The sequence below is a fragment of the Zootoca vivipara genome, chromosome 8 (genome assembly GCF_965207765.1).
Source record: "Zootoca vivipara chromosome 8, rZooViv2.hap1.1, whole genome shotgun sequence".
Lineage (NCBI taxonomy): Eukaryota > Metazoa > Chordata > Lepidosauria > Squamata > Lacertidae > Zootoca > Zootoca vivipara.
In genome coordinates, this window is record NC_142591.1 from 86,063,964 (window position 1) to 86,087,256 (window position 23,293).

General features: G+C 42.9%; 2 protein-coding genes across 2 annotated transcripts in view; one reads left to right on the top strand and one right to left on the bottom strand.

Annotated features, from left to right (window-relative positions):
• STX17 (syntaxin 17) overlaps positions 1-23,293 on the bottom strand; it is a 257,051-nt gene that overhangs the window by 97,082 nt on the left and 136,676 nt on the right. The gene's annotated exons all lie outside the window — the stretch shown is intronic.
• Positions 1-23,293, top strand: part of LOC118089980 (CTTNBP2 N-terminal-like protein) — a 36,002-nt gene that overhangs the window by 7,733 nt on the left and 4,976 nt on the right. The window contains exons 2-4 of the mRNA XM_035125210.3: positions 2,868-2,975; positions 21,407-21,637; positions 22,739-22,846. Coding sequence (XP_034981101.3) covers positions 2,877-2,975; positions 21,407-21,637; positions 22,739-22,846 — 438 coding nt within the window. The 5' untranslated portion in view covers positions 2,868-2,876. The remainder of the gene's footprint in view (positions 1-2,867; positions 2,976-21,406; positions 21,638-22,738; positions 22,847-23,293) is intronic.

Genomic DNA, 23,293 nt, shown 5'->3' on the forward strand with positions numbered 1-23,293 from the left:
GTGTGGTCTGTGTTTTGGCAAGGAATATCCCCCCACCCCTCCAGGCCACCTTCAGGTTTTATAACAGTGCAAATAATAAACTGAATCAAAGACAGTATAAGACCAGATTATACAATCTATGAACCCAAAACGCAGCTGTTAGACTAAAAATACTTGCATAGAAGAACTCCCAAGTGCAAGAAGCAGCTTTAAACTTACAACATACTGGTAAATGTCAGCCATTCCCAAGTTGAAAATGTCTGACAGACTTTCGCTTTGTATTACCAAATTAGTGAAATACGTAGGCATCAGGTTACGGCTTGTAGGCGAAACATTTTGGACTTTCGTTACTAACTGTTTTGCACTGATCTCTCTACTTTTCTGTAGCGGTACTATTTATTTTAAAGGTCATATCCTCTTGTAAAAACTGTATATGGGCTCATCAAACTCGGGACAAAGGTGTACTTTCAGTCTGCAGCAGTACAGCTGTTAGGAATTGTTTGTTTTTAAGTAAATTATGGTCTAGCCTCTGACTCCATCATAGTTTGTTTTATGTAGCAGTGACCTTGCTGAAGTGCCAGTTAAAGTTGCCAGGATGTTATAGTAACAGCGTAAATGTGTGCTTCAGGGAAGGTTTTCAGAAAGGGGGGAAATGTGGCTGTTACTTCAAGAGAAATGTGCCACCTTCTTTGTTGTGTCGACCCCAATTTGGATGTCTGGTTTTGTAGGAAATCATGAAAGCAGGCATTTATGAGTTTTCTAAACTGTTTAAACTTCCCCCAGACTTGTTTATCTGCAGCACTGAGTTTATGTCGTATGGTGATCGTTGTAACGAACACTTGCACTGGATTTTAAACAGCTGCAGTACCATAGAGTTGTATCTGGCTAAGTCCTACTCAGGAGGAATTAATTGAACGAAGTTGGTCTAGTTGGTTTCAATGGGTCTACTTTGTGTAGGGATAGTATTGGACACAACCCATAAAAGGAGGCATAGTTGTGCTTTCATTTGGAGAAATGAGACCAGCTGTGTCTTTTCTCTGTTCTACCGAATAACTTGGATGTTTTATCCTGAACGGCAGTAATCCAATTAAATGCTGAGGGATTTCAGTAGAACTCTTAATTTCTCACGACATGTTCAGCAGCACATTCATATATTTTCCATCAGCAACTGGAAAACTGTCCTGCCTTAAACCAAAGGTTTTTAATCTTTTTGAGTCCATGGCTCCATTCTTTCTGCAGCACCCCTGTGGGGCTCAGGAGCCCAATTATTTCACCCCTTGCTTGCAGAATTGGCAGTCCCTCACCCTTTTTTTGAACACCCTTGTGGAGTGTTCCCTTAGCCTTCTCCCCTCTCCTTGGGAGTCCTATGGGCAGGTGCAGCTGCCGTCCTTGGTCTCTGAGCTGCCCCCCTACCCCTAAGAGAGGTACCTCCTCACACTGCCCCACAGGGGCCTGGGAAACACCCCCTGGCCAGCCCCAGAGGCAGCATTCAGCTGTGGAGCTTGTAGCCAGGGCTGCTGCAATGAACAGCTGTGCAAGCCTTTGGGAGGCAGAGATTGAAGAGGGCATCAGAGGGAGGGAGGGAGGGACAGAGGTCAGTGTTTCCCACAACACCCATGACATCATTCAAGGCACCCCAGGGTGCTGCAGCACTCTGGTTGAAAACCAGTGCCTTAAACAAATATTGAGTGAGTCTTTGGCTATGTATACAATACCAGCTTAAAATGCAGCGAGGTCATTTTTTCTGCTGCATTTGAAACTGCATTTGCATGTTGTGCATATCGGTATGGTTGGATGTGTTTCCAAGTTGCCCACTGTTTTTCCACACCTGTGAATGGAGAAGGGTTGGTGGTGTCTTCAAATGGCTTACATTTTCAAATCTGATCAAAGCTGTTTTAGAGTAAAATGCATAAAAATGCAGTATTTCTCAAGGAACTACAGGATAGATGTAGATTGAGGCTAATATAATGTGTGCATGACTTCACAAACCAGCAGTAGGAGCACTCTGGATGCAGAGTAAACTGAAGCATGAGTGCAGTCTTTGTTTAGATCTATGTGGATAATACAAAAAGCTTGCAAAGTGGTGGCCGAGGGGGAACATTTTGTATGCAATTGTCTCTTAAGCACAAACGATGGTTTTAGAAAAAGTGTCATGTTGACAATAAAGTCAATGTGCATGCTCACCATAATACATGTATAATATAAAATAGTACTTGATGAAATAAGCTGAGTTGGACTCAAAATATGTAAGAAATGTTGCTTTCGAGTGATTTGCAGTGTAGTGTCTTCTAATATCTGGGGCTTCACATTTATATGGTAGGAGAACTTCTAGTGATTCCAGCATGAGCAAGTAATAAAACTTTGTCAGAAAACATCTTCAGAAAGTAAGCCGTGTAATGTGTGGTTCTGTCATGCTACTCTATGGAAGCCAATTGTATCACATAGTGATTATCTTTCAAACATCCATTTTAAGATTTCAAATTTTAGGAATACATAATTGTTGTCAACAGGATAGTTAGCCATCTAGTCTAAATGTCCAATTATATCACTAGTCCACTGTACACACACACACACAGACACACTCTCTAAAATAATGAACTTATATTAATTATCCTGGTTAAAGTGGTTGTTACTTGGTGACTAATAAATACTACTATATTAGCACTTGTGCTGTTCCCAGGCCATCTGGGTATGCATCTGTTAGTGAGCCCAAGGGAAAAGGTGAATTATTGTTCATTTGCAAGTAGCTATGGTGGCCATAAAGAAAGGAGTGGTGAGCTTTTGGTAATGGAGCTTCTCATCTGGAAACTTCAGACTTGCATGTCATATGTACCTTATTGCTTGCTGGCTGTTCAAAAACAATATCTAATTAAACTTTCTCTTTCCAGGTGTTCAAGATGAATCTGGAAAAACTCAGCAAACCTGAACTACTGACTCTGTTTAGCATTCTTGAAGGGGAACTAGAAGCAAGAGATGTTGTGATAGAAGCCTTAAAGGTAAGCTACAGATTACTAGGAGGGCTGAAGTGCAACATTGCTGTTGCAGATACCCAGATACTGTCCTCTATTTCTGTGTGTGTGTGTGTGTGTGTGTGTGTGTGTGTGTGTGTGTTGTGCAGCCATCTATATCTTGGCATTTTATGTCAGAGGTGATAGCAGGTGCAGACAATTCCATGGTTAAACACCATTATTATTTCAAATTTTTAAATCGGAGTTGCTCTCCTTTCACCATAGAAGATTAGCGAAACTTGAACTTCTTGTTCTAACTCTCATGTTTCAGCATGTCTCTGTGAAGAGATGATCTGGTGAACAACTCTTTTAGTCTCAGCAGGCAGGAGTAGGAAAACAGATTCTTCCTTCGGATTTCTAACTAGCTTCATTGGTTTCTGTCAGTTCCTTTCTAAGGCCTCCTCTGCAGTGCAGGTTATCCTACTTCGCTTGTGCAGTGTTAAAGTCTGTTGCTTAGGGACATATTGAAACGTTTTGGTTCTTGCTAGGCCCTACCACCCAGGTATTGTTAAGTGTTCACCCCCCCCCCTACTTTGCAGTTTACGAAAACTACCACCCAGTCATGTATACCTGTTTCTTGGAGTATGATGGCTAAGTAGTTTCAGGAGTTCCTGCAGGATGTGGACTATTCAGGTCCATTTCAATCTGGATTCAAGTGTGGTTTGGGGACAGATTCAGCCTTTGTTGCCCTGGTGGAGTGGGATGGAGAAATGAGTGTCTGGTCCTGCTTCTCAGTCTGTCTGCTGCATTGACCATGCATTGACCATGGTATTCTCCTGGAGTGACTCCGTGGGGTGAGTGCTGGGGTCACAGTTTTAGTGTTTCCAATCCATTTGTAGGGCTGTGTCCAGAGAATAGCATGGGGAGGCTGTATCTCAGTCCCACAGTCTCTGTGCTGTGGTGAGCCACAGGTTATAACTCTGTCGCAAGTGCTGGTTAGCTTCTGTATGAAGCTGTTGGGAGCAGTCATTAGGAATTTTGAGGGAAATTGTCTTCAGTATGCTGAATGCAACACAGCACTATTTCTCTATAACATCTGAGTCAGGAGAAGCTGAGTATGGTCTGGAACATTATTTGGATCTAGTTGTGGAATGGATGAGGGCCAATAAACTGAGCTTGAACCCTGGGAAGACAGAGGTACAGTTAGTAAGTGGTTATGCCTCAGAAATTGACAATTTCTCTGTTCTTAATGGCATTGTTCTTCCTCTGAAAGAATACATTTGTAGTTTGGCAACTCTCCTGGATCCATCTTTGTCACTTGAGGCTTGGGTACATTTGGTACCGGAATGTGGACTACAGCTGTTCTTGGACAGGGATAGCCTTGGTGCAGTGATTCATGCTTTTGTGATTTGTTATGGGTGCTGGAAATTGTAGCTTTGTGAGGCATAATCTACAGTTCCCGGGACTCTTTGGGGTAAGCCATGTGCTTCAAATGTATGTCATGGATGTGATATTTGGTCTGAATATGCTTGTTAGATAAAACCATCTTACACCTCTAAAAGCAAAGACCTGTAGTGGTATTAATGTGATGAATGGTACCGAAAGACCTTCAGACTTAATTTCATTGTGTAAGAAATATACCATGTTTGATTGGGGGAAAGTCCTTTTAAAGTTCTTTTAAAGAGCTGTACCTCCTGTATACCTGAGAGGTTGCCCTTTTTTTTATTTCTATGAGAAAAAGTATTCTTGAATGTTAACTTACCACAGTAAGTGAACATGTGCAAAGAATGCTATAGCTCTGGTATTTGCTTTTCTGATTTTTATCAGACAGCTTAGAGCTTTTCCTCTGAAGTCTTGTTTTAAAGGTGTGCCTATACTCTGAGGTAGCCTGTGAAGAAGAGGAGGAGTTTGGATTTGATATCCCGCTTTATCACTCCCCTAAGGAGTCTCCAAGCAGCTAACATTCTCCTTTCCCTTCCTCCCCCACAACAAACACTCTGTGAGGTGAGTGAGGCTGAGAGACTTCAGAGAAGTGTGACTAGCCCAAGGTCACCCAGCAGCTGCATGTGGAGGAACGGAGACGCGGACCCAGTTCCCCAGATAGGAATGGCAATGGCAGTCTAGGTGGGGAGTGTAATTAAATGAGCATTTCTGTGGTACACATGTGACAAGTAGATGTTGTTGTTGTTGTTTAGTCGTTTAGTCATGTCCGACTCTTCGTGACCCCATGGACCAGAGCACGCCAGGCACGCCTGTCTTCCACTGCCTCCCGCAGTTTGGTCAGACACATGTTGGTGGCTTCGAGAACACTGTCCCACCATCTCGTTCTCTGTCATCCCCTTCTCCTTGTGCCCTCCATCTTTCCTATCAGGTTTTTTTCCCAGGGAGTCTTCTCTTCTCATGAGGTGGCCAAAGTCTTGGGGCCTCAGCTTCAGGATCTGTCCTTCCAGTGAGCACTCAGGGCTGATTTCCTTCAGAATGGATAGGTCTGATCTTCTTGCAGTCCATGGGACTCTCAAGAATCTCCTCCAGCACCATAATTCAAAAGCATCAATTCTTCGGCGATCAGCCTTCTTTATGGTCCAGCTTTCACTTCCATACGTCGGCAAAGTGATTTGTCGGCAAAGTGATGTCTCTGCTTTTTAAGATGCTGTCTAGGTTTGTCATTGCTTTTCTCCCAAGAAGCAGGCGGCTTTTAATTTCGTGACTGCTGTCACCATCTGCAGTGATCATGGAACCCAAGAAAGTAAAATCTCTCACTGCCTCCATTTCTCCCCCTTCTGTTTGCCAGGAGATGGTACCAGTGGCCATGATCTCAGTTTTTTTGATGTTGAGCTTCAGACTTTATTTTGCGCTCTCCTCTTTCACCCTCATTAAAAGGTTCTTTAATTCCTCCTCACCCTGTAGATATCACAGGGTGTTTATTTTGAGATTTTCTGAGTGCAGTGTCTGGAGCTCTGGATAGCTACTAGAAGTGTGACCAAGACACAAAGTGTCTAAATTGTATCCGAAGCAACAAAATAAAAAATGTGGTTACTTTCCATAGTCTCTCTTTCTGAGTGTATACTGCATTTTTTGCTCCATAAGATGCATTTTTCCCCTCCTAAAAAGTAAGAGGAAATGTCTGTGTGTCTTATGGAGCGAATGCGTGGTCCCTGGAGCCGAATTGCCCAGGGGCGAAAGGCAGATTGTGCTTAAAAAAATAATAATAGAAAAAGCTAAAGGCTAACAAGAGGGAAAGAGAACCCGCTCAGCAGCTGATTGCAAGAGATTTGGGGGGGGGAGATAAGGGAGCTAGCTCCCTTCCGCCCAGGCCCCTTGCCCAGGCCTCAATTGTTGTCTGCAGAGGGAGGCTGCTTGTTTCCCCAGTGACATGTGACTGGCTGATTAGATTATCTGTCTGGAAACTGTAGAAATGGGTCCCTTTCCTTTCCTAGAGAAGCTGCAGAACTGTGAGTTGAACCCCATAAAAACAGGATTTTTTTCCCTTTGCAAGGTAAGCTCAACAACCTTGAGCTGATCCTCAAAAATGGAGCTTTCCCCCGTTGCAAAAGAAGCTTCCTCAAATATTTAAAATTGGGGGGGGGGGGCAAAGGCACCTAGGCCTCTAGGAGTTGGCTGCTATGCCTAGGACAATTCAAGAAAGCAAAAAAAAAAAATTCTTGTTTTCCTACTCTAAAAACTAGGTGTGTCCTATGGTCAGGTGCGTCCTATGGAGCGAAAAATACGGTATGTTGGTAATCATTAATAATCATTCCCTTTGCAGCTGACTATTTGTTACAGTGAATTTTATCCCCCTGTTTCTGGACTAATTTCATTTGGAGGGAAATAAGCATCATCTTGCACGTCCTAAGAATATTTCCCACAATATGTTGTATGAATAGAGCTGTGTGTCAGAAGAACAGATTCCTCACTGGCCTTGCAGACAATTTCATTGTCCAGAAAGTGGGAGAAGCAACAAGAGGATCAGCCATTTAGATCTGGTCCTAACCAATAGTGATGACCTGGTTAGTGGGGAAGAAGTGGCAGGATCATTAGGTGGGAGTGATCATGCTCTTCTGGAGTTTATTATACAGCGGAAAGGAGCAACCAAGCATACTAAGACTCAAATTCTAGACTTCAGAAAACTTAGGGAAACGCTGGGTAAGATCCCATGGACAGCAATACTAAAAGGGCATGGTGTTCATGATGGTTGGGAGTTTGTTAAAAGGGAGATATTAAAAGCACAACTTCAGGCAATACAAATGAGACGGAAACATGGAAGGTGCCTAAAGAAGCCAGGGTGGCTATCTAAAGAACTTTTAACTGAGTTAAGATTTAAAATGGATGTGTACAAAAATGGGAAAAGGGGGAAACCACCAGAGAGGAATTCAAATAAATAGCCAGCACGTGTAGAGACAAAGTCAGAAAAGCTAAAGCACAGAATGAACTCAGGCTTACTAGAGAGGTTAAAAGCAACAAAAAGGGTTTTTATGGGTATGCCCGTAGCAAAAGGAAGAACAAGGAAACAGTGGGGTCACTTAGAGGAGAAGATGGTGAAATGTGAACAGGGGACAGAGAAAGGGCAGAACTCCTCAATGCCTTCTTTGCCTCAGTCTTCTCCAAAAAAGAAAACAATGCCCGACCTGAAGAATATGGAGCAGATGATTCAGCAGGGGAAACACAGCCCAGAATAAGTAAGGAGGTAGTACAAGAATACTTGGCTAGTTTAGATGTATTCAAGTCTCCAGGGCCAGATGAACTACATGCGGGCTAGACAATGCGGGCTAGAAAATGCGGGCTAGACAATGCTACCATTCAGTGGATTTGTAACTGGCTAACCCAAAGAGTGCTCATCAATGGCTCCTCTTCATCCTGGAGAGAAGTGACTAGTGGGATGCCACAGGGTTCTGTCTTGGGCCCAGTCTTATTCAATATCTTTATAAACGACTTGGATGATGGGCTCGAGGGCATCCTGATCAAGTTTGCAGATGACACCAAATTGGGAGGGGTGGCTAATACCCCAGAGGACAGGATCACACTTCAAAATGACCTTAACAGATTAGAGAACTGGGCCAAAGCAAACAAGATGAATTTTAACAGGGAGAAATGTAAAGTACTACACTTGGGCAAACAAAATGAAAGGCACAAATAGAGGATGGGTGACACCTGGCTTGAGAGCAGTACATGTGAAAAGGATCTAGGAGTCTTGGTAGACCACAAACTTGACGTGAGTCAACAGTGTGATGTAGCAGCTAAAAAAGCCAATGCAATTCTGGGCTGCATCAATAGGAGTATAGCATCTAGATCAGGGATCCCCAAACTGCGGCCCTCCAGATGTTTTGGCTTACAACTCCCATAACCCCTAGCTAACAGGACCAGTGGTCGGGGAAGATGGGAATTGTAGTCCAAAACATTTGGAGGGCCAAAGTTTGGGGATGCCTGATCTAGATCAAGGGAAGTAATAGTACCACTGTATTCTGCTCTGGTCAGACCTCACCTGGAGTACTGTGTCCAGTTCTGGGCACCACAGTTCAAGAAGGATACTGACGAGCTGTAACATGTCTAGAGGAGGGCAACCAAAAATTCAAAGGCCTGGAAACGATGCCTTATGAGGAATGGCTTAGGGAGCTGGGCATGTTTAGCCTGGAGAAGAGAAGGTTAAGGGGTGATATGATAGTCATGTTCAAATATATAAAAGGATGCCATATAGAGGAGGGAGAAAGGTTGTTTTCTGCTGCTCCAGAGAAGCGGACACGGAGCAATGGATTCAAGCTACAAGAAAGAAGATTCCACCTAAACATTAGGAAGAACTTCCTGACAGTAAGAGCTGTTCGACAGTGGAATTTGCTGCCAAGGAGTGTGGTGGAGTCTCCTTCTTTGGAGGTCTTTAAGCAGAGGCTTGACAGCCATCTGTCAGGAATGCTTTGATGGTGTTTCCTGCTTGGCAGGGGGTTGGACTGGATGGGCCTTGTGGTCTCGTCCAACTCTATGATTCTATGACTTATCCAGGCAAGGCCAGAAACTCTAATGATGGCAAAAATGGCTTAGTGGCTAAAATTTATGTGTGTGACAAACTCTCAAACATGCCTTTCTTTTGATTAAGGATACTACATATAGCCAGCCATGGATCTAGGTTAGCCAGGAGGTTACTAGTAATTCCCTAAACCACACCTACCTGCCCCATATCTGATATCTGAGGTCAGCTTTGGGGCAGAGAAAGACATGGCTGCAGAAAGCAGAACTGAACACCTTGTATGTCAGCTGATATGCAGGGAGTTTTGTTGTCAGTCAGCTGACAGGAGATAGTCCTTCCCACCTGCCATGGTTGGCTCACTGAAGTGGGGGGGGGGCGATAAACATCTGGCCAACTGAGCCAAAAACGTTATCCCCTGATTTGAATCTTCGAATGGCTTTCAAATGGGATTAGACGAATTAATGTAGGATAAGGCTATCAATGGCGACTAACCCTGATGGCTATGAACTTCACAGTAGCATGCTTCTGAATGGCAGCTTCTGGTAACCACAGGAGGGGGAGAGTGCTCTTGAAATCACGCAGTTGGTCACTGTGAGAACAGGATGCTGGACTAGATGAGCCACTGGCTTGATCCAGCAGGCTCTTCTTATGGCCTTACTTCTAGTTACAGATAACCATGGTGTATATCTAAAAGTGCCTGTAAAAGAACATTTGAACAAAGGGAATTTCCCACCCCCTTATAGGTGCAGCCCTCAGCACACCCCGAAAAATGTCTGCTGAGGGTGTTACTTATATTACATTGCTGATGTATCTTTACAGACTAAATAGTTGTGATTCAAACAGTTTGGAATTATGGACAGAGCATTTTGTGCCAGCTTACGTTTCTGGCTATGCATCAATGTCATCTAAGAACAAAAGGGTTTGCCCACCTGCACTAACTTGTGTATGCCACAGAACAGCTTGAGCAGTAAAGCAGGGCAAGTGGTTTTCTCGAGTGTATGAATGCTGCAGTAGTTTGAATAATTGCTTTGTTGGATTGAAGCTGCTAGGTCAGGGGTCACCAAACCTTTTCAGCAGGGGGCCGGTCCACTGTCCCTCAGACCTTGTGGGGGGCCAGACTATTTTTTTAAAAAAAATATGAACAAATTCCTATGCCCCACAAATAACCCAGAGATGCATTTTAAATAAAAGGACACATTCTACTCATGTAAAAATATGCTGATTCCCAGACCGTCTGCGGGCCAGATTTAGAAGGCGATTGGGCCGCATCTGGCCCCCGGGCCTTAGTTTGGGGACCCTGTGCTAGGTCTTACTTCATCTTTGTCATTGAACTCCTGCATCATTGCACGTTTCTTTCCACATGAATTTAATTAGTGTTTCTCTGAATAATGAAAGATTTACAAAGAAATGGACTGTCTCTTGCAAGACATACAAGTTGCCTGTTTTTGAAAGGATAACTGAAATGGTTCGCACAAGGATAACTGAGGTTTTTACTGGTTGTACAGGAAAGAGGAAAATTGAAGGGTGTAACACTAGACTTTCAACCTTGATTAGCAATGTTAATTGTGTAACAGGAAGACCGTCTGCTTTGAGGGGGGTTATAAGGAAAGGAGGGATATAAATGCGTTAAACAGGATCATAGAAAGCTGGGCTGGGTGTTGCCCCCCCCCCCCGACTGTATTCCCACATGCCCCTCTCAATCTGCTCTGGCAGATTGGGGGAATCCCAGAACGGATTTGGAAGAGGAGAGGAAGAGGAAGCTCCGTTGTGCAAGCAGAAATCCTTACGCTAATACAGGGGTCAGCAAACTTTCTCAGCCATGGGCCGGTCCACTGTCCCTCAGACCATGTGGGGGGGCGGACTATATTTTGAGGGGGGAAATGAATGAATTCCTATGCCCCACAAGTAACCCAGAGATGCATTTTAAATAAAAGCACACATTCTACTCATGTAAAAACACGCTGATTCCCGGACTGTCTGCGGGCCAGATCGAGAAGGCGATTGTGCCGCATCCGGCCCCCGGGCCTTAGGTTGCCAACTCCTGCACTAATGGGTTGAGTTCATTGGCTACAACCCAAAGTCACTGGTACTATGATTGGAGCCATTTATCACAAAACGGGGGGACAGTATTAAGATGCTGATTCCTGAGCAGGACAATTGAACAGCAGAAGATGGCACATGGGTGTGTGGGTGTAAAAATAGTCGGGTTCTTCAAGGAAGGCGTGTTAATTTTAAAATGAGTTACGGAGGTCTAAAGCATTTACTCATTTTCAACTAGTAGAAAAATACCACAAAGAAAACCAGAGAATGCTGAAATGTTAACAAGTATGGCTTTGAAACTCAAACGCAACTGGAGTAATCTTAGGTCTGCAGATTTTGGATTGGCTGATAACCAGCTATGATTTGTGGTTGCCATTGAGTGCCTCCTGTCAGGGCCGTCTTAAACGCCCCTGGTGCCGTGGTGCGCCGGATCCTTCCGGAGCCCTCCCGCCCCGTTTCTCAGCGTGGTGGGCAGGCAGGCACAGCGGGGTTGCCGTGGGCGCAGCTGCGCGGCGGACCGGCCAGCCAGCAGGTGGGCGCAGCTCGTGGCGCCCTCCTGGCGGGCCGGCGCCGTGGTGCCCTGCGCCACCCAACCTGCACGTAGGGCCGGCCCTGCCTCCTGTCCTTTGAGACCTTGGGCACAAACAAGAAGACACAGGAGGGGGAGTGCTGTTTTACTTCACTGCATGTTGAACATTGAAGGAGGAAAATGCTGCATGAATACCCCCCCCCCCCGCTATACCTTCCTTTCACTCCTGCATGGTGTGGGTCAAATTAGATAGTTGAATGAAGTTAAGTTCTTTTTTGTTATGTAAATAGCATTCCCATGGGAGTGGGGAGGCAAGTTTAACTCTCCTCCAGCTAGGGTTCAAAAAAGTTGGAGGGTGGGATTCTGAAGCTTCTGTTTCAGAGAACGTCTCAAGCAGGTTCTGTATCATGGATCAAGGATGAAGCCATAATCTGCTAACATAGAACTTGGGGCAGTGGGTTGCAGGAGAAGATGAATTGTACACGGCTTAGAATTTGTCTTGGGAATCAAACGTTCAGAGAAGGCCTGTAGTACAACCTGGAAAACCTCAGTATGAAGTATTTTAAAAATCTACTGGGTTTATGGTGATCTAAAGGCACTGGGTGCCAGGGTGGATAAAAATCAATGATTTTTTTAAAAAAATCAAAAAAATCGGATTTTTTTGATTTAAATCGGATTTTTTTGATTTATATCGATTTTTTTTATTTAAATCGGATTTTTTTAAAATAAAATGCTTTTTGAGGAAAATATATTACCATCCAAAGGTTGTTCCATCATGAAATAAAGATTAGTTTTTAAATTATGTAGAATAAGGTTGTATATGTTTATTTTTTGGGGTAAATAAATTCCATTAATCCAGGCATCCCCAAACTGCGGCCCTCCAGATGTTTTGGCCTACAACTCCTATGACCCCTAGCTAACAGGATCACTGGTCGGGGAAGATGGGAATTGTAGTCCAAAACATCTGGAGGGCTGAAGTCTGGGGATGCCTGCATTAATCCATTCACAATGTCATGCTCTTCCAGAGGTTTTTGTAAGATTATTGGGCAGTTTCTCTGCCTACAAGATATTATCACAGATGCTTGGTTTACTTTTGCAGTTCTCAAAACTGACTTTGACTCAACAGAGATCACATGCCTCTTCTTCACAGCAAAAATGTTATAACATGAACAGAGTTGAGAAAAAGACCTTAATCCTATTGTTCTACAAACCTATGAATACAGAAACAATCCCTTCAGTGCTAAGTTTCAAAAAGTTCACTGAACAGAATAGAAACAATATTTTTCTAATTGTTTGGAATAGACAGTATTTAAGTTTTTCACGTGTAGGCTGGGCTGGCAGTCTAAGTTTCTTAAAATATATATATATTGTTTTTGTTTAGCCAAATTAGTTAACAAACATGGATGTTTGTTTAAGCAAATAACATATGCTGTAATGTTCTTGTTTCAGTTGAATAAATCTATTTAAATTGTTATTATTAAGGTAATGATTATTTTTCTCCTTCCTAAGTACAACAGTAAAGTTGTCCAAATATGATTAACCTATTAAACTGGGGGATAAAAAACTAATATGAAAAGTTGTTATTCTAAAAATCTTAATCTACTTGCATATTAAAGTTATACCAGCAAGAATTAGTCTTTATGTAGAAAACTATGATTTAAATCAAGCCTTACTGACTAGTGATTTAAATCGTGATTTAAATCGTGATTTAAATCAGTTTGATTTAAATCAAATCCACCCTGCTGGGTGCAAATTTTCATTCTGTAGACATGGAAAAAGTGTAGACAAAGTATATTGCTGGTTGTTTAATATAAAGTCAATAATTCAGGCTTTGCCCACTGGACTGAGATTGTTGTGTGATTAGCCAAATAAACGTTGTGTGCTGTGTTTCATTTTAATACTGTACACTGGTAACTTTTTAAAGCCTTATTATTCAGAGCATCATTGGGATCTAGAGCTGCTGTGGACTAGAGATAAGAGGTTCAGTCTTTTTATCCTGTTTCTGGCTGATAGATTACTTTCTTGCCTTAGTCTGTTCTCATTTTCTTCCTAAGCCCCTGTTTATGACCTCAGCCTGTATTTATTTTCAAACATCTGTCTCTAGGGGGGAAACTAGGAACAAGGAAGTTCAAGATTGCATGGTGAGCTATTTAAAGAAGATGCCATTTTCTGTTTTCTAGAAGAGGCCCTTCTATATAAATGAAAGCCGCTTGAGAATTGTGTGGTTTAATACTACAGTGAAGCCAGGAGTTTAAGTAGCTTGCTTGTTTGATGTTAAAAGGGGGAAATAAATGTGGATACCGGTAGTAGAGCTCTATTTCTTTGCTTCAAAAATGCTAATTGTGGGGTGTATTGCAGGTCAGGAGGTATCAGTTGGTTAAGCCCTCTGTAAAGAAAGAACCAAGAAATACAAAAGAAAAGGCCGGTGCTAAGCGTTTCTCCCACAGCAGTGCAAAAATCCTGAGCACTTTCTGTTTCTTCCTTTCAAAGTATATCTTGCTTCATGCATTGAGCGCCTCTTAATTCCATACTGACCAAGGGACTGTACTCAGTGGCATCGTCCCCTGTCTGTGCTCTTTCCTATTTCTCTGCTCATTACTCCAGCTGCCATGTGCCCACATCCTTCATCAGTGTGGTGTAGTGGTTAGAGTACTGAACCTAGGACCTGGGTAACCAGGGTTCAAATCCCCACTGAGCCATGAAGCTTTGAGAGTGACCTTGGGCCAGTCATAGTCTTGCAGCCTAACCTACCTCATAGAGTTGTTGTGAGGATGAAGGGCCTGGGGGACATGCTGAGCTTCTTGGAGGGAAGGTAGGACAGAAATATAATAATAAAGCAAGTCTTTCCCTCAGTGGGGACAAAGCGCATTAGAGCTGGTGCTAAACAAGGATGCACCTTTATATGACAAAAACTATAATGAAGGTGCCAGGTGAATCTCTGTGGGCGCGGACTTGCATAACCTAGGGGCCACCGCAGAGAACGCCCTCTCCAGGGCCACTGGCACCATCCTAAGCTTCTAAAGAGATCTGTTGACTTTAAGACCCCAAAGGGTCTGTAGGGAAGGTGATTGTCTTTCAAATATTTGAGACCTTTTAAACATTAATGTGAGCACTTGAATTGGACCCAGGCATGGAACTGTTTTAAAACAGGTACTAAATGAGTTCTAAAAGGAATACCAGTCAGTAATCTGGTTGTGGCATTTTGAACCTGCTGAAGTTTCAGAGGTAGTCTTCGTGTACAGCCCGTTGCAATAATCCAATCTGGACGTTACCTGAACATGGAGTACCAAAGTCTTCTCTGCCAAAAAGGGGACATCGCTGGTGAACCAGCCGTAGCTGGAAAAAGGCACACCTGGCCACGGTGGCTTCCAGTGACAAGTTACAGACCTCCTCCTTCCAGGGGGTGTGCCACCTCATGCGAGACAGGGTCTTGAGAACATTAGATAGAGTTAGAAGTATTCCTTTTTCAAGCAAACCAAGAACGATCTATTACAAAGCTTCCTTCCCAGTGTGGGTGCAAGGAATTGGAAATCTTTTGTTCCAGTTTTAGATGAACTGCCACTTGCTGTGTCATCCAAATTTGGACAAACTGGTTGCCTTGTGTGCATAGTTCCATGCTAAATAAGAAATGTCTCTAGTGACTATTGGATCAAAATGTGCATGATTATTCTTTATGAAAATAATAATGGTAATACCTTATCAAATAAGTTCATATCTCATGATTGGGTCTGTTTCCCTAATCTCACCAGGCTGTAAGGATTTGTCCTTCTGAACAAATTACATCATTATTTCAGAAGGGTGAAGATCTTCCTAGTCTTGTAGTCTTCAAAGTTAAAAATGAACATACACACACAGTAATTCTGACTTTCTACTGGCTCTGGGACAATGGCTATTCATAAGTCTATATTTGTGTCTTTGACTTTTGAGATTGCTTGCAGGACTTATAAGAAACACAGCTATCTTGAAAACATATAGGTTACAAGCTGGAAATTCTCATAATTTCTTCAAAATCTCAGCCAATATGTATTTATGATGTATTACATTTCTACCCCACCTTTTAGACCATCATGGAATCCAGGCTGTTGGCTTCATGGGCCTTCAGACCAGATCCTACCCAGATGTTCAGAAAGTTGATGCAAGTTTTAATTTGCTTTTGTCTATTGTTGTTTGAACTTTTTGAAAGTCTTAAATTATTGTTGTTAATTTTCTAAGTGATAATTTTATAGTTTTATCTTTATTGTAAATCACTTTGTAAAAAACAACAACCTCAGTCTAGTGTTATACACATTTTATGACAATAAACAAATATCTTGGGGCATCCCTGAATCATTTCTGCCCAACAGTGGCTCATTCTGCGAAATAGCTCCTGAAACAATATGTTACAGATTGTAGAAAGGACATAATTGCCTTCTATAATACAAATGGTTAGCTTGCTAGTTTTGACAGCTGTATGTTGTTTAACAGCCTCAGCAGAGCTATTGCTTTATAGGGCTACTGTTTAAAATTAAAGTCTTTATTGATGCTGAAAGGGCTACTGTACTTAATTTGGTATGGCTTAACCATGTGTTTGTGTTCATAAAGATCTCCAGATGTCTAGTGCGTATGCAAGCACAGCACAGCTCCCTTGTTAGTCTTGCAGGAGACAAGATTGCTCTGTCAAGAATGGCTACATTTTCTTAACCACATGAACCCCAAGGTGCTTTGTGAACAATAAACATTAGGAATAGTTTTGCTTAAAGGAACTGCTCTTGCTATTTGGTGGTAGAAAAAAAACGTTTCATGCCTGCTTCAGTTCTTCTCTAATTCTCTTCATGTGTATCTGGATATTCAGCCTCTTCTGGGGTTGGAGTGCTTCTCAGAAGTGGGTCTGAAACCATTTGGGGAATTTTCTTTGCAGGATGTCTGCTAATTCCCACCTAGAAAGTATGAAAGACAGATTTACATTCTCAAGAAGCCTTGATGACCAGGTTGTTAAACATTTACCCTTCAATTTTGAGATCTGTTGTGCCTTCTTACCTGAAAGCAAGTAAATAATACAACCCCTTTTTGGAATCACTGAGTCATTCAGAAATCTACCTGTAATTTTGTTTTTGTTACCTTGGTGTACTTTTAATTTAAACCCCTGTATATATTTCAGTATTTTTGTTTATTGTTCTTTTTCCTATTTCCTTTTTGATGTTTACAGTAATCCTAAACAGCTGGAAAAACATGACTATTTCCAAATGTTTTCATTTCCCTGCCACAAATGCTGTTCGTGAATTCTTTTTCAAATGCAAATAACCTCTGTACTTGATCAGGCTTTTACCAATCAGCTCATCAGGGGGAGAGCCCCTGTACAGTACACCGTGAGAAACATGGGCTGGTGTGTGTGTGTGTGTGTGTGTGTGTGTGTGTGTGTGTGTGTGTGTGGAGATCTTGGGCATTCACAGTGACTGTGTCCACGGCTACGTTTAAAGCATCTATGGTACCTTGTGTAAGTGACTAGAAGTTTTGAACAGAATACAGTCTCTGGTTTTTCTGGATCCCAGAAGCTTACCTTTGGAGGGCCGATCTTTTCTGAACAGCTTTGCCCCTACTCATTAGGTTTACTGTAGTCAAAACTTAATCAGGTCAGGCTTATTTGAAATGACATTATAAGCTGCGTTGGGAGTATGCAAACCATACCGGTTTGGTGCTCTTCTTAAGCTAGTTAAGAACAGATTTTGAAGAGACAAATAGTAACATGAGAGAATTACTCTGCTGCTTTTGTATAAATTAATCTCGGATTCCATGTAGGATTACTCTTCTGCATGGTTCAGTCCTCACAAAGATGAATATGTGGTGGATCAGCAGTCTCGCTATCCAGACTGGCATTACATTTACTGAACAGTCGTTAAGTGAAGCGGCACTGCTCTTGCATTTAGTATTTGTGTGGACTGAGATTAGGCTAGCACCATTCCACTTCTTAAATTTCCTGGGGTGTATTTCCTCTCCAGTTGTAGAAGCGATTCATGAAATGCCTTGTTGTTCTCTGCTTAGCAGTTCTAAATGGGTATCAGTGTTCTCTTCCCAGAGTGGGACAGTGGTGGTGTCTGTGGTTCAGAACATGTGATTCAGTCAGTAAACTGGGACTTGTTTTGTGCGCGGAGAGCTTTTATGTGCCTTGAACAAGGAAGGAGACTCGGGGATGGATTTCCCAGAACAGTCAGGAGAGCAAAAATTTTCCATTAGCCTTGAGACGGAGGGCTGCTTCACTGTTTCATTTTAGCACATTCTCGACAGATCCATGTTGTGTATCCACTACAGCTAAAATGCCAGAAGTGGAAATGTCTGACATATACTGTATATTCCTGTATATATATGGTATATAACCCAGGAAAATCTTTTCAAATGTCGGGGGTCATCTTATATGCCAGGTTGTATTTCTTATACGGCGAGTATATCCCAAACTCTATATTTTAACTGGAAAAGTTGGGGGTCGTCTTATACGCCGGATTATACGGTACCAGTAAATGTACGAAGCAGCCTTGAGCTGGAACATACAATGCCAGTGGGATGATATTGTTGAGCAATGACATAAAAGACAATCCCTTAGTCTATAATTGTTTTGCATATGGAGTCGAGAGAGCAAAGGCTGACCTGTCAAATATGCCTTGCCAAGCCAAGAAATCTTTATGTAAGCGGCAGTCTTTTGTTGTGCCATGAGATAGCAGGAGCAGAACATAAAAAGCTGCCTTATACCAAGTTAGACCACTGATCCGCCTAGCCTAGTGATGTCTACTCTGACTTGTAGTGCTTTCCGGGGTTTCAGGTGGGAGTTGAAGTCACCTCCCAGCCTCTCTCCAAAAAGTTTCAGCCCACTGCACCCCCAGTTATGCCATCCACGTGGCTTAACTTTTCCTGCAGACTAACTCCAGAATCTCTCAAGTGAGAGGCAGGGTTCAGGAGCAATTTGAAAATGAAATGCACAAAAACAGGCCACACAGAAGTCAGGACTGCCATCAGCTCTGTTTGAGTTCCTGTATGGAGGAGTGGTCCATTCTGTGTGAGCTGATGGTCTGATGACCTAGTGGTCTGATGAGTTTCTAGGGGGGGGGGCTTGATTTCTAAAATTACGGTACTTGTAATTACCATAAAATGAAGACTTGAGATCTCAAACCCAGCTACCCAGTTTAGGGAAGCTTTTAATGTTTGATGGATTTCTGTATTTTAATGTTTTGTTGGAAGCCGCCCAGAGTGGCTGGGGGAACCCGGCCAGATGGGCGGGGTATAAATAAATTATTATTATTATTATTATTATTATTATTATTATTATTATTATTATTACCCTGCCCTGTAGCTTCCTACACTCTACCCCTGACAGTTGCAAGTGTTTGGGAGAAATGAGAAGAGAAGAGTAGGAATTGCTGTCCCATATCTAGAAGGGAAATCAATCCAGTGAATAAGATTCATTGTTGTTGCATTCAGTCCACAGACAATACGTACTTGATCATGGTCCTAACCTTCAATTGCATTGCATTGCATTCCCTTTGCATTGATATGACCTGGGTAGGAAACTGTAATTTGCATAATTACTTAATGTGAATTATGGAAGTTACAGAATTCACCACAGTGGACAGTGAGGGAAATAAAGCCATTTTTGGTGGAAGACGCATTGTAGTGGAACGGAAACAGTGCAGGAAGTGGCAAATGCAGGGTAGAACGAAAAGTCATGCCTTCTTACATCGCAAGAGGAGATACCACCTAACACATAATAATAATAATAATAATAATAATAATAATAATAATAATAATAAATATTTATGTTGTTGTTGTTTAGTCGTGTCTGACTCTTCGTGACCCCATGGACCATAGCACGCCAGGCACTCCTGTCTTGCACTGGAGTTTGAGTTTGGTCAAACTCATGTTCGTAGCTTCAAGAACACTGTCCAACCATCTCGTCCTCTGTCGTCCCCTTCTCCTAGTGCCCTCCATCTTTCCCAACATCAGGGTCTTTTCCAAGGATTCTTCTCTTCTCATGAGGTGGCCAAAGTATTGGAGCCTCAGCTTCACGATCTGTCCTTCCAGGGAGCACTCAGGGCTGATTTCCTTCAGAATGGATAGGTTTGATCTTCTTGCAGTCCATGGGACTCTCAAGAGTTTCCTCCAGCACCATAATTCAAAAGCATCAATTCTTCAGCGATCAGCCTTCTTTATGGTCCAGCTCTCACTTCCATACATCACTACTGGGAAAACCATAGCTTTAACTATACGGACCTTTGTAGGCAAGGTGATGTCTCTGCTTTTTATGATGTTGTCTAGGTTTGTCTTATTATTTATACCCCAGCCACTCATGTCTGTAAAATTGCTGAACCTTACTGCCTGGAGAAATTTAATCCCTTTCAAATACCCAGATCTAAAGCAAATCCTGGACTCTTTTGTGACCCACGTCCGCTTTACTACATTGTAGTTTATAAATAGATTCATGTGTGCATTTGTAATCTGTTAGCCCAGGCTTGGCAACAATGGAAGAGGAAGCAGGCTGTCCATCCAGCAACTGCCCAGCCTTGATGTGTTCATCCGTCATCGTAAGCTAACACAAAGGGGTCATAGGGATGTGTATGACCCTTGGTTCTTCGGTTGAAAGGGCTCCTTTGTGTTGATCTTGGGAATTTCTTTTTTGGCAGTAATTAAAACAACCACAGACCTCTGCATTTGGAAGCTGGGCTTCCTTTTCCTGCAAATGATTTCCTGCTGGGAAAAGTGATGATGTAAATTGATAGCTGCAGTTAATGATGGTGCAAATCATGGCTGGAGGGAAGGATACTTATCAGGTTTCTGCTCTCCTTCGTGGCTTGTAATAAGGTATTAATTTCAGTATCACACATTGTGTGATACTGAAGCATGAGCCCCTGTGCATTGTGGTTTGTCGGATGGACCTAGACACAGTGCTTAACAAAAACAAAAACAAAGTTTAATGCCAGCACCAAAGGAACTACAGTTGTGCTTCTCCCCAACTCTTCCTTCTCTGTTGTATCAGGGCCCCATGATAGGGAGGAGGAATAGCACGCCTTGTCTGACTGCAGGCTTGCCTCCCAGCCATTCTCTGGCAGCAAGCCCTACTGACTGGGGCCCTGATCCTGCCTCTGCCCTGCCCTGGTGGCAGCCCCTGTTGGTCCTTTACAGCTTCCCTCCCCTCTTCGGACCCATTCAGTCTATCAGTCAAGTTTTCTCTTTCTCGCGAGGAAGCCTATTCAGCATAGGGGAATTTCCCTTTAAAAAAGGGAGAACTTGACAGCTATGGCCGGACTATATTTTGAAGGGGGAAAATGAACGAATTCCTATGCCCCACAAATCACCCAGAGTTGCATTTTAAATAAAAGGACACATTCTACTCATGTAAAAACACACTGATTCCTGGACCTTCCGCGGGCCAGATTTAGAAGGCGATTGGGCCAGATCTGGCCCCCAGGCCTTAGTTTGCCTACCCATGGTCTATCCTAATAAAAGGAACCACCTACTTTTAAGAATATGATGTTATAAGCGATAACTACCAGGGATGCAAACTTGAATAAAATATTGGGCGGGGTAGGTGATCCCCACACCACATAATCAATCACATGATGCAGTGCACGCACACCATTTGAATAATAATGTCCATTAACTTTGGGGGGAGGGCTCAAATATTTTTTGGGGGGGAGCAAAGACCCCTCCGCGCCTAGGAGTTGGCTCCTGTGATAACTACCATAAGCATTGCAATGTTGTCATAAGTGACTCTCTTTTGGGGGGTTAAAGTCCCCCCCTTGTTTGTCAGGACCTCTAAAATGTCTCCTTTGTCCCCCATTTGTGCATCTCAGCAGTCATTGTGCTTGTTTTTTTTTTTACTCTGACCAGCCTTTCATAACTCCTGTTTCCATGAGGATTTTATTTTGAGGGTTCTCTTTTTCCTTTTCTTTGGTAGCTAACAGTGTGAAAAACTTGATAATGTGTTTTCAGGCCCAGCGCAGAGATGCTTTCATTGAAGAGCGCTATGGAAAATTCAACATTAGTGATCCGCTGATGGCTCTTCAGAGGGATTTTGAGGCACTGAAGGAAGAGAATCATGGCGATAAGCAGCCTGTTTGTGCCAATCCCTTGTCCATCCTGAAGGTTGTGATGAAACACTGCAAGAATATGCAGGAAAAAATGTTGTCCCAACTCGCAGCTGCAGAGAGCAGGCATCGAAAGGTGGGTTTCATGAGCTGGGAGGGAGGGGGGGGGAGAAAGAAAGGGTTTTATTGAGCCCTTCCCACTTTGAAGCAAGACAGTAAAACTGCTCCTGCTTCACATTTGATAACAGGTTAACATTACATATTGGACCACTTTAATAATTTGATGTGACATTTTCAATGTTTTGCACATTTCCGTGTCTCAAATGTTGCTTATGTTCAGTAAAATCATGCTGCAGGGCTAACATTCTCTATATCAGGCATCCCCAAACTTCGGCCCTCCAGATGTTTTGGCCTACAACTCCCATGATCCCTAGCTAACAGGACCCAGTGGTCAGGGATGATGGGAATTGTGGTCCAAAACATCTGGAGGGCCGAAGTTTGGGGATGCCTGCTCTATATGGTGCCTCTAACTAGCACCAAAGGCATCCTCAGCCACACTGACTTGGTTCATAGCAGGAAAACAACTGATCGACTCTAGCGGTCAAAGCTCTTTCATGCACCATGATTCTCTTGGAATGGGCTAGAAACCATCTCTTTTAAAGCACTTGAAGTAGATTTGTGTGAAGTGCTACAAGATTCCTCCTTTTCTTTCCCTGGCTTTGTGCTGCTAGTGACTGAAACAGTTGTCTCTCTAAATTAATAGAAAACAAAATTATATTTGTACACATTTCATTTTTGACCCAGTCAGCGTCCTGAAGACCGTCATTCTTTCTGAGCGTCTGTTTTTGTCCATCTGTTTAGGTTTTCTTCTGCTCGGCTCAAATTCATATAACAACTGATTCAGGTTTTCATAATTGTTCAGCAAATTATTTCAACCAAGTGTCACTATGTGTGTGTCTGTTGCTGCTCTTTCTGCATGTTTTTGTCATTTCTTTCACAAGCCAAAAGAGGACAAACCTTGAAAATTGCCGAAAATGGACGGGGGCGGGTGGGTTGGTAGTGTAGTTTCTCAGAACCCTTACACGTAAGTAAAGGTCAGGGGTTCCGCATGCCTTCATTAGAGCTTTCATTTTTGCTTTCGGCAGAAAGGGAGCTGGCCTGCACATCTGGATACACTTGTAATTATCTTGTAATTGTCTTTCAAGGTGATGGATGGTGTTCTTTTCTCTTTTGAAAGGTAATCTTGGATCTTGAGGAAGAGAGGCAGAGGCACGCCCAAGATACTGCTGAAGGGGATGACGTAACGTACATGCTAGAAAAGGAGCGAGAGCGGCTCACCCAACAGGTATGCCCTCTCACTCCTTACTCAGCGTTCAGGGAGGAGTGATTAATTGCTGTCTAACCCAGAGAACATGCCTTGCGTGGGTGAGGAGACCGGCAGCTAGCCCCAGTATTTCTATCTCTGAGAGTTGACTCCCCCCCCCCTGCAAACTTGGAAGGAGACTTACTAGAGGGAGAGTTTTTGCTCCTTTGCAGAGGCCAGTCAGTTTTGGTCTTTGTAGGAACACAGAAAGATGCAAAGAGATGTAATAACATTTGAGGATAAAAGGAAATGCGGTGTGCATTTTAGTCGTAGCGAAAATAGGATTGTCTTCTCGCTTCCCTCTTCTGTTTGCACATGGGAAGAAATGGGTCAATCGAGTTTCCCCCCAATGCCAATGGCAAGCGCTGGCTGTGGCAGTCAAGATCAGGACTGCAGTGGGAGCAAAGTTTAAAAGCCCACCCCTGGTCC